General features: G+C 40.6%; 1 protein-coding gene across 1 annotated transcript in view; it reads right to left on the reverse strand.

Annotated features, from left to right (window-relative positions):
- Hsd17b12 (hydroxysteroid 17-beta dehydrogenase 12) overlaps positions 1–15,943 on the reverse strand; it is a 123,725-nt gene extending 107,782 nt beyond the window's left edge. Inside the window, exon 1 of the mRNA XM_070032545.1 lies at positions 15,725–15,943. Within this exon, the coding sequence (XP_069888646.1) occupies positions 15,725–15,884 (160 nt within the window). The 5' untranslated portion in view covers positions 15,885–15,943. The remainder of the gene's footprint in view (positions 1–15,724) is intronic.
- Between the last annotated feature and the right edge of the window lie 945 nt (positions 15,944–16,888).

Genomic DNA, 16,888 nt, shown 5'->3' on the forward strand with positions numbered 1-16,888 from the left:
AGAATGCAAAAGTTTACATTAAAATTTATTCTCTGAAAAGACTATCTTAATTAAGGGCAATTCATTGTGTTTCGCCAATTTTTTCACCCTTTCTTCCTGTGGTGTTGAGATGAGAATTGAGCTTAGGTTCTGATGCTAGGGTAACACAGGCTACCACTTGGCAGTGGTCCTTACGGATCTTTTCTTTCATGTGTTTTCAACATTGCTTCCCTTTGAAGTTTGAGTTAAAGGAACAATTTTCTGAAAGCCCTCCCATTTTAGAAAATCTGCATATTTTCTTCAAATCAATATATCACACTAGTTTTAAAGTGCTCTACTTGCTAAAATAGATGAAGCCTATCACTTGGGCTTCTAAATATTAATTCTATAAAAATACAATGCAAATCAAATTTCCTTTTGAGTGAGTGTGTTTATTCTGGGCTTGAACTCAGGGCATCATACCTTGGACCAGCTTTCCACAACTGGGGCTATTCTAGTTGAGCTATACCTCTAATTATGGCTTTTGGCTAGATAACAAGAAGAAGAGTCTAGTGGCTTGTTGGTCCAGGTTGGCTTCAAACTGTGATTCTCAAATCTCAGCCATCTGAGTGTCCAGTCAAACCTTTCCTTCCTTCCTTCCTTCCTTTCTCCTTCCTTCCCTACTTCCTTCTCCCTCCCTCCCTTCTTTTCCTTCCTTCCTTTCTTCCCTCCTTCCTTCCTTCCTTCCTCTCTCTCTCTCTCTCTTTCTTTCTTCCTTCCTTCCTTTCTTCCTTTCTTTCATGTCCTAGTACTGCAGCTTAAACTTAGAGTCTTGAACTCTTCCTTAGTCTTTTCATTCAAGGTAGGTGCTCTACACCTGAGTCACAGCTCTATTTCTGGCTGGATAATTGAAATGATAAGTCTTTTGGGTTTGTCTGCCTGAGCTGAATTTGAATCTTGATCCTCAGATCTCAGCCTCCTCAGTACTAGGATTACAGGCGTGAGTCACTAGTGCCCAGCAGCCAAACTTTCTTAGTAGTTTTTTTCTAAAAATAAAATAAACAGTTGTGCAGACTTAACTAATTTAAATAGTGCTAAGATTTGCATTTTATATTCATTACTGTTCTTCTCTTTTGAAATATTAATTTTTCCAAAAGCAGATTCAAAAGTTGACTTACAGAAATTCCATGTATCTGGTGACATTTTCAAAGAACTTAAATTACAGTAGTAAGTTACTCACCCCACCTGAAAACAAAGCTAAGCATTTTGCTCTTGAAGCCTCTTGGAAAAGCAAAATAGGAGCTATTTCCAAATATGGAATAAAATCCCAAGTAAACATCATTTGAATAAAAATCATATTAAATATATTTTTAAAGAAAGTCTTTGGTGCTCATTAGCACCCTCTAGGGTCAATTATTATAGTTCAGAACAAACCAGATCATCAATTAAAATAAAAACACGAGTGAACAATGTTTATGTAATTGAAATAACAGCAATATAACTATCAAGTCTCTCTTAACATTTCAGCCTACACTGAGTGAGCCACATTTCCATGCCCAGAAGGGCAGTTACAGGGGTGGGGCCTGTAGACACAATGTGTTTCTCATTGCAAAATCCCATCCCCTAGTTCCGTCTGGCTCCATTCCCAACCTAGAGCTGGCACATGCATGACACGTCCTTTTGTCAGAGTTCCATCACCCACAGTCACCATTCACATGGACAGAGCCCCAATGTCCACAAGAGACCGCTCCAGGCTATGTCACAGAACATGACAGCAGCCCTTTCTATTCAAAAAGGGGGAAGAGGGGAACAGAAAATAATCCTCCATAATCTGCTCTCGCTCTATTTTTTGTTGGTATAATTTGTGGAGGGAAAGGGCAAAAACAAATCATTTAAATAGGGATACAGGTGGACCCACTGCAACAATGAGATGTACAAGTCGTTATGTCAAAAAACAAACTTTAAAACTTTGGTGGGGGCAGGGGGAGGATGAGATGGGAAGGGATGGGAAGGGGAAACAAATGAGGAGGAAACAATGCTTGATAAGAAATGTACTCATTATCTTGCCCATGTAATTGTAACCCCTCTGTATGGTATTTTCACAATAAAAAGAAAAGAAAAGATAATCTGACTGGTTTAAATATACATAAAAGTTCTGGTAAAATGTTTCTTATTTATATCTACTTGCCGTGGGATTTTCTTCCAGTCTCTTCAAAACTTTAAAATATTCTAAAGTTACCAATTGATTGCCTATCATTAGTGTTGGTTTTGTAAATAAATAAGTAAAGTTATTATTCGAGTTCACTGTAGGGGCAAAAAATCCCCTTTTTCTCCACCCTGAACTCCTCTTAGATTTGACTACTGTTTCATAAATGGACTACAGAATAATGGAGGGGACAAAGGCTGCAAGGCACTGTGTAAAAACATTAAGCCAAAGTAAAAGACCCCTCCTTGGATCCTCACAAACTCACAAAGGAAGATATTTGCACAATATTTTTGAATATGAGGGGTTAAAAACTATTAGGCAACTTGGATCTCACTAAAAAGTCTTACATCCTTTCTGTTATTTATTACCTGAGCTGTTTCACTGCTCTGTATTTTCTCCACTGGAGGGCACAGTGAGCTTAAAATAAAATTTGGTAAAAATCTAATTGTTCTGTACTATCATTCCAGAAAAAGCATAGGCAAAAAAAATTATAAAAAAAAAAAAAGAGGTTAAAGCTGCTATAGGGGAAAATACCTCAATAATATTGAAGAATTACATGTATCTGTTCTTGAACAGATCATGAAAGGTGATCATGAAAGCTAATTGTGCTCTAAACATCACTCTCCATATAGTATAGATAAAAGATGACATAAACAGCAAAGAAAAAAATTACAAAGGTAAAAATAACGCATGCCAGGCACAGAGTGAACTAAGAGAGTCCCTGCAAACAGATAATCTTTTCAATCTGGGGACATGGCTCAAGTGGCAGAGTACACACCTACCAAGCCAGCCGGTAAGTTCAAACCTCAGCCTAGAGCCCCCCAACCAAGAAACAAATTCTTTCTAACAACAGTGCACTCGGCTACCTGTCTCAGAAAGTATCTCTAAGAGAATGTAAGAATGTGGTGTTGAACTGCTCACTCTTTTACAATGACCTATGTAATTCCAATGTTTATTTTTTTACATAATCATTTTAGAGTTGTGCCAATAGAAGATTCTAATCAATAACTCATTCAGACTTGCTTAATTTTTCCATTTAGTACATGTCATCAGATATACCAAATATGTACTTATGTGCAAATATATAACCTTCCTGAGATAATCATAGTATTGATGATATATTACCATGATGATGGATGTATGTGTGTGACACACACTCTAGTACTTTAAAAGAGGCTAGAAATAGTGATATTAAATGTAACAAAACATAAAGAGGAAAAAGAGGCATGCAAACTTTAAATTAAAACTGGTAATTATAGCTTTCTTATTCTTCTCATTCTTGCCTTTGACCCATTAACATAGAATCAGATTCTTCTTTTAGTCTGCAAGACTTGTTATATATTTTTTTGTAGTGCCAGAGACTGAACCAGGATCTCACACATGCTAGGCAAGTACTCTACCACTGAGCTACATCCTCAGTCCAGTGTTTTGTACTTTATTATAGGAATAGTCATCTTTCTAAAACTATAGTGTTTCATCTACAAAACCAATACACACACATACACATGAATTTGCGGCTTCACTCATGGGCTAAAATGTGTCTCAATTACTGAATCTTACCAGAATGAAAGCAAGCTCACACTGTCAGAAGTTCAGTTTCTCTAAACCCCAGCAACAGAGTTGACCAGTCTCAGATAGAGAACTCTTAGTTTACCCTATGTCTAATGTGGGTCATTTCCACCTACGTGTTTTATCTTTCTTTGTATTGCCCTATAATACTTTTCTATTTGGGCTTAAAATTACTGCCATTCAATATAAACTGTATCTTCATTTTAAAGCAATATGAGTGCACATATATCAGGCTCTTCTAGCTCTTGAAACAGCATCAGTAAGGTAATTTCCCTGGCAAAATTCAGTCCCCAAGTGTCCTTGCTCCAGGCTTTCAGCAACTCAGCAAATTTCCTCACCATTCAACTTTTAATTTATTTTATTTTTGCTTTTATTTTTCAGTAGTGTGGATTGAACTCGGGGCTTACGTTTGCTAGGCAAGGAAGAACTAAACCAGTTGAGTCATACTCACAGTTCTTTCTATTTTAGGGTTTCTCTTTTATTTTGGAGGAAGAAAGTATTGTGGGGTTTGAACTGAGAATCTGTGCTTGCTAAATAAATGCTCTGCTATCAAACCACACCTCTGTTTTTCGCTGGTTATTTCTGAGACAGGGTCTTGCTTCCTGCACTGCTGTGCATGTGTGCGTGTGTGCGTGTGTGTGTGTGTGTGTGTGTGTGTGTGTGCGCCTATACCATGAGAGATGGCAATTTTAGGCTTTCCATCATTGCAGAGATGATATGCCCATGCCACTATGTCCAGCTTCCAGCCATGGAAACAGTCTTCCAGACTTCTCTGCCCAGGCTATCTTGGAACCCTGAACTTCCAATCTTGCTCTCCCAGGTAGCCTAAGAAAATTTCCCTTCTTTTCTGTTGAATCTGCAGCTTAAGATGCTAGAAATCGTTTTAAGAAAAACATCATTGGTTATCTCAAAGTAAGCGGCAGTGTAAGATCCCCTCAGCAGGTGAACTGGGCAGGTCAGTGACAGCATCACAGGTATTTTCCATGCCTCAGCTCCACAACTGCAGTGTGTACAGTACGTCTTCCCCCAGCAGGTGCCCTCATCCCAAGGATGTCTGCTGGCATCACATGATCAGGTAACACCATTCCTTCTATGTCTATTTTAAGCTAAGGAAAACCTCTCAACAACCCTCCTCAAGGTCGCTTCTCACATCTCCCTCATCAGAACCATGACTAAACCAAACATCCCTAAATCAAACAAAAGCAAAGGGAAAGCAATCACCAAGTAAGTTCAAACTGAGCCAAGACCTGGTCCTTGGGGCTAGGAAGGAGTTAGCCTCCCCACTAAAGGATATGGTTTTCTGGCACCTATACAAATGTGAAATTTTGTCAACAAGCAACTAACTCTGTCTGCCGCCACTTTCAGTAAGAGTTGTAGTTACTGAATTGACCAAGTAGAAATCATCTTTCATTCAACAGATCAGATTTCAGTTATGAAGAGGAAGAGATTGATTCGTACTTACATAAACCTATAAGTCCTTTCATTTAGTTAGTGCTCATCTGTACTTACAGAAAATGTCAAAATACTTAAAGCTGGCCTAGCCACTAATCATCCTAAGGTGGCAAAAACCTCCACCCCAAAAATAATTGGAACATACATTATCAACTAATGCCTCAACCCTAACTGTATTTCATTATCTCCAAGAAGTATCTCTTCCACCCTTTCCTCTGGCCTACTTCATTGTTTATTTAAAGGAAATGAAACCAAATGCACAAGCTAAGTTGGTGTCCTGCCCATATCACAGGAGAGTACATTCCATAGCATCTCTTTTCACAGGGACTGAAGGCAATAATACCCACAGTCACAGCAGGCCAAAGCACTAATGAATTATAGTCTCCTGCCCACTACCTGTCCTCAATGGCTTCTTGTATATAATGGCAGAGCTTCCTAGCCCCTTAGATGAGATATCTTTGAAACTATCTCCGGAGTTCTGCAACAAATGAGATTAAGCTCCAACTGTCCATAGTGCCTAATAATGCTCAGGCACTGGCCAAATTCCTCACTGCTGAAATCACAGGATCATTTCCCACATCAACCAGTTGTCTCAAGAACTTCTTCTGGTAACACACACACAAAGATAGGATCACCAAAATATTCATGGGAATATTAACAAATGATGGTTTTTTAAAAGAAATATATATTCACAGTCTCCAAAGAATGTATTTTAAATATCTGAGATCTGGATGTTTATATATTGTCCTAATCTTTGCTACACTGAAAAAAATCAGATAGAGTATTTCCTTACTTCAAAGATGTTCATATTACTATAGATACCTAAAATGTACTACATGCCATCAATTTTATACTATGTAAGAGTAAGTTTAAAGAACAGTGTATTTATGAAGAAGGAAAAGAAGGAAGGAAGGAAGGAAAGAAGGAAGAGAAGGATGGGGGAAGAGAGAGGGGGGAAAGGGGGGGGGGGGGTTGGTTAAGCCAGACACTGGTGACTTACACTTTAAATCCTAGCAACTCAGGAGGCTGAGATCTGAGGACAGTGGTATAAAATCAGCCTGGGTAGGAAAGTCTGTGAGACTCTTGTCTCCAATTAACCACTAAAAAGCTGGAAGTGGAACTGCAGCTCAAGTGGTAGAGTGCTAGCCTTGAGCAAAAAAGCTCAGGGACAGAACCCAGACCCTGAGCTCAAGACCCAGGACTGGTTCTCTTTTAGCCTGAGATAGGAATAGTGGTCTGTACTGAGTGAGGGATGACAGGAACTTATAATCACCTCTTATGATAATGCTTAGAAAATGATTTTGGAGGGGCTGGGAAGGTGGCTCAGTGGTAGAGCGCTTGCCTTGCATACATGAGGCCCTGGGTTCAATTCCTCAGCACCACATAAGCAAAAAAAGAAAAAAAGCCAGAAGTGGCGCTGTGGCTCAAGTGGTAGAGCATTAGCCTTAAGCTAAAGAGCTGTGGGACAGCACCCAGGCCCAGAGTTCAGGCCCCACGACTGGACCCCCCCCCCAAAAAAAAAGAAAGAAAGAAAATGATTTTGGAACTCCTCCAACTATACCAAAGGTGAAGTGACATTACACTAGCAACAATTTAGCCATATTTCTTAATCCATTACAGACCTTCCATTAGTATTAAAATAAAGTTGAAGTTCAAGGTATTTTTTTAACACAATAGTTTGAATCAGTTTTGCTTTTAATTCGGAAAAGTAGTTTACATGGGTGCTGATAGCTCGTGCCATAATCCTAGCTACTGAGATTTGAGAATCCTTGCTAGTCTGGGCAGCGAAGTCTGTAAGATTCTATTTCCATGGCCAGAAGCTGGGAACAGTGGGATATCAGCAATGATGGAAAGCCTAGAATAAGCATCCCTCACAGTACAGTACAGATATGTTTATCTCCAATCAACCAGCAAAAACTGAAATTGGAGGTGTGGCTCAAATGGTAGAGTACCGGCCTTTAGTAAAAAAGCTAAACAAGAATGAAAGACCCTGAGTTCAAGCCCTAGTAACAGAAAAGGAAAGAAGGAAGGAAGGGAGGGAGGGAGGGAAGAAGGGAAGGAGAGAGGGAGGGAGGGAGGGAGGGAGGGAGGAAGGAAGGAAGGAAGGAAGGAAGGAAAAGAAAAAGGAGGGATGGAGGAAGTAAGGGAAGGAGGGAAGAAGTGAGAAAGAGAAGAAGGGAGGAAGGGAAGAAAGGAGGAAGGAAGAGATAGAGGAAGGGAGGGAGAGAGGAAAGAGGAGAGCGAAGAAAGAGGGTAGGGAAAGAGGGAGAAAAGGAAGATAGGAAGGAGAGGATGAGAGGAGAAAATGAGGGAGAGGAAAGGGAGGGAGAGAGGAAGAGAAAGGAAAGCTTTTTTGAGGAAAGTCTGTTTTAGTCATATTCTAAAATTGACATATATTATATAATCACATCAAAAAGGAGAATCAGGTGTTGATCATGACAAAGTTGCAATATATCCCTAAATAAATTGGGAAGCAATCTGAATCTCACACAATTTGAACCTAATCATGGGGCAATTCTATTTCTAGGTTTTTAACTTAAAACAGAAATGGGGGAGAAAGGCCCAAAGCTTTGTAAGAGTATAATGATTTCTACTTTCTATAATGCTTCCAAAGATGCTTAACATCTTTAGCAAAGACAGACAGGGATAGACTTTTACACAAATCTATTTTTTTTAAAGGCTGACTAAAGATCCCACAGCTATTAAGTGTGATATGAATACCAATCTAATGATAAACCCAGAGTACTTTCCATTTCCTGTTCAAAAGGAAATTGACTTGCTAAAGTGGAACAGTAAGTGATACAAAGAATACACACAAACTGATCAAAAATAATGTTCTCCCTTTCCTAAAATATCATACACTGAAGTGCCAAACTTTTCTATAGACTATAAATTATTGTGTATAATTTAGAACAATTATAAATGGTAGTTGAGTCAAAGGATTTTGACACAGACCTTCCAAGTTTTAGCTTCCCTTAGTACTAAGGGAAGATTTAGTACTAAGATTTCATAACATCCACCCAGAACCTATCAGAAATCAACCTTATTTTTTTCCCAATGCTAGGTCTTTCTTTTTGGGTTTTGTCACACCCAAAGCCCAAATACTTCACAGTTCTAGACATGGCTGATTCCCTTACCCTCATGATCATACATTTATTTACAGTAAGAGTCTATGGCTTCTATTTTTTTCCTACCCTGACTCCCTCTTTTGGTACCTGCCCCCATTCCCATAGGTTAGGCCACCATCATTCTTTTGGGTTTGAATCTCAGCACCATAAAATATGAAACTAAAAATATAAAGTCTAAATATCTTCTGGCTGAACCAACGCTCATTTTCTTTCTGTATAATTTGGATGACTTAACAAAAAGAAAAGTAATTAGATTACTGGCCTATCTCTTTTTGAAGAGTCATCATCAATAGCCAGGAAAACACTCTATGATCCCAGAATTCTGGAGACAGCCAGGGCTACCTAGTTAAGACTGTGTCTTTTAGAGATTTGGTGGGTCTATAATAATGTCTAGTATCTCCTTTTCACAAGCACAACTGAGTCTTGTGACCCTTGTGAGTTTAGAGTGTCACATGCGTAGATTTTTCACAATTAAGCACCATTTGGGAGATGTTCAACTCATGAGCTCTTGTGCACATATTCCACATCGCCTAAAGCCACCTTTATTCAGGAACTTTATAAATAAATCAGACAGGACATGGAGCCTGAAGCTAGAAAACCTAGATTCAACATCTTCTGCCACTTACTAGCTGTGTAACCTTTCCATCCATGACTGTATGTATCTCCCCTAGTCCTGCATAGTGTGTGGAAAGAACAAAAACAACCCTGACCTGCTACCCAGGGTTGCTGTGGAAATCATTTGAGAATACTTGAAAAAGACTTTGCAAATTAACATGTCATCATTACAATAACAGCCTGTGAACCCAGCCTCCTCTAATTCAGAATGTGTGAATGTTGTTATCCTGCCTGGTGATGTGTTGCTGTGGTTGTTTTCTTTTTGCATTATCTAAAGTCTTCATCACCAGGCAATGACAGGATTGAACACACACAGACACAGTAGACTCCATGAGCAAGATTAGGGGAGCTTGTTTACTCCATTAGCATTGTTTGTTCAGACTAGAAGTTCAGCTATCATTAGAGTGAATCTGATAACATTTCTACTAGCAGTTAATGCCAGTCTCTAGAGAAAAATCAGTCTAGACATATTTTTACATACTAGAAATATTAAAGGAACCTTAAAACTAGTTGTTTATATTTCTGAAAGATACTGTGCTCTTTCCTAGACACCTTGAGAAATACATTACATTGCTGTGACAATTCAATGTCATCAACATCATCAGTAATGTGGTACAGAAGCACAGCTGAGATGTAAGTAAGATCCACCAACTAAAAATGAATGATTTCTACTAAAAATGAATGATTTCTCCCAGGTTTGTTGTGTGGTGACCAAAGCAAGTAGACTACACCCAATCAGTAAAACATGGTACCCATGTGCAATGAGGCCTGTCTAGTCCTCTAATTTTGTGTATCTGTCCAAGGTATCTGCATTTGCCATCCCTTATGGAAACCTGGGTGAGGAGCAAGGAGATGAAAGAATTACCAAGAATAAGGAAGTCTAAAACAGAATATTAGGAGTACCAGATAAGATGATACTAAGCAAAATGAACCCCAAGATAGGGACACAAGTGTTTTTTTTTTCCTTGCTATTGTTTCTAACATATTTTATAATGTACCATGTGATTTTTTTGTTGCTTTGTATGTTCCTCCCCCACGGTATAACCCCTGTTTTCACTGTATTTGATGTCGGTGCCCTGCATCTTGTATATACACTTCTCTAATTTGGGGAGGGGAAAGGAAAAAACAAAATGCTTAAATAGGGATACAGGTGTGCCCATTGCAACTACTTAGGCGGGGAGGGGGGTATGGTAGAGGAAAAACAAAGAAGGCAGCAATGCTTGATAGGAAATGTACTCATTACCTTAGGAAATGTACTCATTACCTTGCTCATGTAACTGTAACCTCTCTGCACAGTATTTTTACAATTAAAAAAAATCATTAAATTTTTAAAAAAGAATAGAAAGTAACAAAGCTAAATGTAACATATGCTGGGATGGAGGTCTTTGATAGCCATCCAAAAGGAAAGTATGGCAGTAAATCAGTCATCAGGTGTTCAAGAAAACCCTGGAAATGTTGGATGTACTAGGGGTATTAGAGTCATCCATTTTGATAGAGGTGGTAGCACACCTAATAATGTGAGCTATAACATACAATATTCAGGTATTATTCTAAGTATTTTATGCTTCTTAAATCACTTAATCTTATTTAACTAGCACTTCAAGCCTATCATTATCCTGATTTTGCACATGGAAGTTAAGGTGACATAGCTATAGCAGTCAGAGCTGAGTTTTAAAAAGCACATCATCCTTGCAATGGATGGGGGGTGGGGGGACGGGGGGGGCTGGGAAGGGATGGGAAGGGTAAACAAAGGAGGCTACAATGTTTGATAAGAAATGTACTCATTATCTTGCCCATGTAATTGTAACCCCTCTGTACAGTATTTTCACAATAAAAAATATTTTTAAAAAATTAAAAAAAAAGCACACCATCTAGTTCAGGGTCTACATCGGCAGAAACTCCTCCTGTGGTTAGTCTATGTTTTGTTTTAGACTATAAATCATTGCACTTTTAGATATCAGGAGATTAACATGTCTTAGGTCTGTACTTACTTAATAACTTCAGGGAAAGTCAAAAGAAAATATAACCACAGAAACATATGATCCTTTAATATAAAAATACTAAATAACATATTCTCAAACCACCCTTGCCTTCACAGTGTTTATATTCTAACAGATGCAAACAAGAAACATCCTCCATGAACAACGTATATAGGATAGGATACTGTGACAGGTCCCACCCAGGTGGTGACAAGAAGAAAAAGCAGGGGAGGAGAAAGGGTTGAAAAGTGATATGTGGGCATCTTGAAGGAGGTAAGAGGTCAGCATGTGGATATTTAGACAGGAGCCTTCTGTGAGAAGAGTAAACCACAAGTGAGCCAGAATGCCAAGTCTGTTGAAGAAACATCAAAGGCAGGTGTTGCTATATCGAAGAAAGTAAAAAGAAAAATAGATGAAGATGCAGTCAAAGACAAAAGAAGGCAAGAGGTCCAAAGCTTTGCTCAATGCTACAGGAGGATTTGAGATTTTCATCCAAGCAGGATGTGAAGCCACTGAGAGATATGGCAACACATAGGTTAAGACAAAACAAGAGGATCCAATCCTCTCTGTGAGGGTATTTTGCTAGATAGAAGCATCTTGAGATGAAGTTCAATTGGAAAAGCATGTTAATTTCATATTAGAACTTCACTGGACACTTAATGTTGTTCCTTGCTATATTTTCCAACAAAGTAGTAAAGCAGCTGCCAAGCAGGCAGAAGGCCCTGAATTCAAACTCCAGTCACATCAAAAGAAAATAAAAAACAAGAATAGGGAGCTGGACAGTGCACAGGGTACATGTTCAATATGTGATGTCCTAGATTCTATCAGGAAGAAGAAGGAAAAAAAAAAAAGGAGGAAGAGCAGGAACAGAAAGAGAAGAAATCAACTCAACATGCATTAAACTACTGGGTACTTAAGACCATTTAATTAGTTATGGAGATGAATATATTAATTGAATATCAGAAAGTAAGCAATGCCTCCCAGTAGCATTTTATTCAAGGTTGTACAAGCTCCTTTTTCGGAGTGTGGGGGGGAGGGGTAGATATTAGGGCTTAAACTGAGGGCTTTGTGTTCTGGCTCAATTTTTTCCTTTAGCTGGTCCTCTACCCCTCCAATTCTGGCTTTTTGTTAGTTAGCTGGAGATGAGTCTCACAGTCTTGTCTACCCAGGCTGGCTTAGAACTGTGGTCCTCTCAGATCTCAGCCTCCTGAATACTTAGGATTATAGACAGAAAGATTAGGCTCTTCAGATTAAGAATGATGTTAATATTTATTAGCATCACTAACTTACCAAAATTAATTCTAAAAATCACAACTCTTGTTAAGCAAATTACCTGTTTTAGTCCCAGTTTAACCTTTTTATTCAAGGGTTGCCTGTCCGATTTTCAAATAACTTCACCCCACAAACTGCTTTTGAAAGATTCCCTAAAACTTGAAGAGACTGAGGAAGTATTTGAAGATCCAAGTCACGTGCAAATAATGCATGTAAAACTATTTGATCACTTCTGTTTAAGCACTTAAAATTTAAGGACAATTTTCAGGCAGGTTATAGTAGCTCATACATGTAATCCTGGCTTCTGAGTAGGTAGAGATAGAAGCATCTAGGCCTGAAGTCAGACAGGGCAAAAACTTGGCACCTTATCTGAACAACAAACTGAAAGCAAAAGGATTAGGGTCTTAGTGTAAGTGCTCTATGAGATCCCTGAGTTTAAATCCTGGTACTGAAAAAAAGTAAATTGGACCAGATACAATTACACTTCAATAAGAACACCATGATCCTCTCTCTTTTTTTTTTTTTGGTGCTCTATTCATTTCACTTCTACATCTTACATAAATTCTTCCCCAATTTATCACTTTTCCTTTGTGTAGAGTGATACCTTTTCAATATAAGTGTTAATTATGAAATGATAATGTCACTTTTACATGGGACTCCTTAAGTAGGTGACTTGGTCTTATCATTTGAATTATTAATCTATATGGGCCATTTTATTTCATGTTTAATGAAGAGGTTTAATATTTTATTTATTTTCTTACTTTGTTGCAAAACTGCTGCTTCACCGTATAAAAACAGCACCAGCAAATGCGGTGCATTATAAAACAGAGCTAGAATTCATCTGCCACTGTCCAACAAGCACTTTCCTCTACTACCTATTATTTCAAATGGCAAGGTCATTAGATGAATCCAAATCCAGATATGGATATAAGCAAGTTACAACATGATCTATCATTTATAAGATATGTAACTTTACAGTTTTTACCCTGGGTAATGCATTTTGAATACAATACTAGATCCTAGGGTTTAGCCTAAAATTCATTAATGTTTTACAAAAACAAACAAACAAACATATTTTGTCTGTAATCATTGGAAAGTGAAGGGTATTTTCTCTCATAGCAGTGTTGAGTCATTGCTTTTCCTACTGGAAAAGTGTTGAGTGGTTGCAAAAATGTTAAGTTTTTCATCCACCACTAATTTAGACAACTATGCTGCAGTAAGTTACTTCACTCTTAATTTATTCAGGGTGCCAGTTTTACTCCTCAATCAAGTTGATGTATTTCTCATACGCTTCTCCACTCATTAGTACATATACTTCTGAAGGGTTACTCAGTGTCATCTTTATCACCCAACCATCTTCATAACAAGATTTGTTGACAAGCCCTGGATTTTCTGCAAATGCTTCATTAACTGCTGTTACTTCTCCTGACAGAGGACAGGAGAGTTCACTGGTAGCTTTCACATTTTCTAAGCGCCAAACTCATCTTGCATTTTTCAATTTTGTCCCAACTTCAGGTGGACTACAGTAAATAGTATCTCCCAAAGCTTCCTGTGCAAAATTGCTGATTCCAACAGTTCCAATCCCATTTTCTGTCATTATTCATTCCTGTTTCTCTTGGAATTTATGCACCCAGAGCAGAGCAGGTCCACAGTGGCCAAGACGCAGGGGACACAGGACCGTGCCCAGACTGCAAACCACAGACTCCAAGCCCCTGGCCACCTCAACAATCAACCTCAGGATGGCAATTTTAAATAGCAAAACAAAACGAAGTTATTAATAACACTGGACTTGCACCATTGGCCTTGCCTTTCTAGCTTGATTGGATCTTTCAAGTAATAAAAACTTTGTGATGGACAAATGTTTAGTAAATTTCTCCAGTATTTACTCTTCCTCTTTCTTCCTCACCACTTTTTTTCCTTTCTACTAGAAAGGAAAATGTAATAAATACCATTCTTTATCAGCCACATTAAATTCTTAGCTATTTCCCATTTTCCTTAGGGACTGAAATTCCTTGCAGATAGTGTCTGCGCACCCAGACACCTTGAAATCTAAGAAATCATTGGTTTTTCTCAAATACATTTCGCATTTCCTTAACCTGTTCTAAAACCATTGTTCTTATATCTTGTTGTTCATAATAATTTTCTATAAGAGCTGAAAAAAATAACACTGGACTTGGCTTACAAATTACAACATTTCATCTTGATAAGTAACTCCTGACGGCATGTGTGTCTTGCTTAACTTTTAAAATGCAACAAGCAAGTTTTTCCAATTGGGCAAGTCAATTGTGAAATTCTAATCTTCATTACAATCAAATTGAGTACTTAGTGTTTTCCCCACACACAAAGACTATCCAAAAAGAACAAGCAACTAGAAAAAGGTAAGTTTTCTAAGGTCACAGTGGCTCCACATTGAAAGTTCTTGAAAATTCACTTCTACAGGATGTTTTCTAGTGTGTGTTGCAGTCCCAAAAGTTTATGTCTTTCCTACTACGCTGTTTCTGAATGAAGTACACTCAGGAACATTTTTAGTGTCTTTCCTTCAAGTGACACTAACACCTCAAAATTCAATAAAATGCCTGAGAAGTGAACAGAATCCCAAGTCCACCTATCCTCAGCCATCAACTGCTTCTTTTTAAAAAGAAAAAGTCAAAGGGAGGAGAAATAAGAGGAAACACGAAACAGAGGCCACACGCGAGAGCCCGCTAGCGATTAATCCTCTCAACTTTTCCCGTCTGACCTTTGTCCTCCATTTTCAAAACCTGCCCACCGGACAGAGCAAAGTCCCTGTGTGTAGCTCACTGTCTGTGGGGACACAGATAGAAGAAAGTTATTCCCCGGAGCAGGCTGAGTTACCGTCTTTCCGAGGCGTTCCCGCCGCACGCACCAGGACTCCAGAAGGCGGCTGTGTTTAGTGTCTGCAAACGACACGACATAAGCCAAGTGCAAGTCCCTGGCGGAGGGCAGGGCTCCCGGGACCTTGCCTCCGGGGGTCCCGCGCGCGCACGCCCCGCGCGTGCGCACACCCCGCCCGTCCCCCCCCCTCCCCGATGGGCCACAGGACGCCGTTTATCCTCACTAGGCGGAGGCCCGCGGCGGCGGCGGCGGTGGTTGTTTTTCTTTCAAACTTCGGTGTTACAATCACTCACCGGGTGCAGACCTCGGTGGGCGGGGGATAGGTAGCAAGGCACCGGATTCCGGTCACAACCCCCCCCCCCCAAATGGCTTACGGGACACCAACGCCACGGAGTTGGGACAGGTTTCTTCCCCGCCCCCACCACGTCTGCACGCCGGATTCCCGGAGTTCCTTCCACCCAACAAGACTCTCGAGCAAAACTCCACCACGCGTCCGAGGAAGCCCGGGGCAGGATTGCACAAGGCTACCGCAAGTCTAAGGAAGCTCTCGGGAGGCCGTGAGAGGCGGCCGCAGGGCCGGGACGGCAGCCGGCGGCAGGCCCTGCACTGGGGCCCGCGAGCCAGGGCCGCGCCGAACCGCGAGACCCGGGCTGCAGGGCGAGAGGGGAGCCAGGGCGCCGCGTCCGACTCACCTGCCCAGGCACCGAGCCACGGGCCGACCCCGGCCTCGTGACCCACACCCCAGACCCGGAAGGCCGTGAAGAGCGAGTACGAGACGCGCAGGACCACGTAGGCCACCGTGCTCGCGCCCACCCAGTACAGGAAGCCGGCGGCGGGCACAGCGCTCTCCATGGCTTCTAACTAGGCCTCGCTGCCTCCGTGAATGAAGGGGAGGGGGGGGGGGAAAATGAATGAATGAATGAAGCGTAGAGGAGGCGCTGGCCGTGACGAGAGGAAGCACGCTATTTGAAAGCGCTCGTGGAGCCCAGTGCACCTAAGCCCCGCCCACGGGACCATATCTGCGCGCCATTGGTCGTTTAGCTTTCCTTCTGAGCGTAGCGAGCGATCCATTGGATAACAAAATGGCCTCGTTGCCCCGCCTACAGCCCCCCCCCACTCAAATGCGTGTCTGTCCAAAAGCAGTGGATCGTTCGCCTGCCAGTCAATCTTCAGTCCACCCTAATCGCGTAACCACAGCCCCGAGGATTCCACTAGCAGGCTGTAAGTCTCACCCCATCAAAGCGCCCAGATCTCTCATTGGCTACGGCCGACCTCGCAACTGCGGATGACTCTTCTCTGATTGGCTAGGCAGACACGGACGGGTTTTGCTCAGACTTGAGGAGGGTAAGGGATACCGGAAGCTACTAGTGAATGGGAAGTTCGTAGTGAAGAGTCCTTGTGGCACCGACTACTTCCACACCCGTATTCTTATGCTGCCATTGTCCACTAAAACCTTCCGATAAAGGTTTAGGGCTCCCTGTTTCCATGCCATTAAGGACGCTCAATGATTGAGAATTTAAGACAAATAACTTAATAGTCAATAATGCTACACTAGGGGGGAAAAAAAACCATTAAGATGCATGACAAAATATAGTACAAAAACACAGCTTGAGGAAAGGTAACTTTAAAGGACCAGAGAACTTTTTACTTTTTTTTCCCTTCCCTCCCCCATTTCTGTGGGAGTTTGAAGTGAGGTTTCCAGGGGTCCCCAAAGCATGTAATCCCTGTAGAGGCTTGGAAGTTTCTCAGAAAACTCAAAGAAATTTCAAAGAAAGCACTAGCTAAGTTGAAGAAGCTGAGTAAGCAGGCCTGGGGGGACAGATGTGCAAGGTTGAGGGAGAGAAAGAGATGGAGAG

Source organism: Dipodomys merriami, unplaced genomic scaffold (genome assembly GCF_024711535.1).
Source record: "Dipodomys merriami isolate MVZ:Mamm:240054 unplaced genomic scaffold, mDipMer1.0.p SCAF_21, whole genome shotgun sequence".
Taxonomy (NCBI): Eukaryota; Metazoa; Chordata; class Mammalia; order Rodentia; family Heteromyidae; genus Dipodomys; species Dipodomys merriami.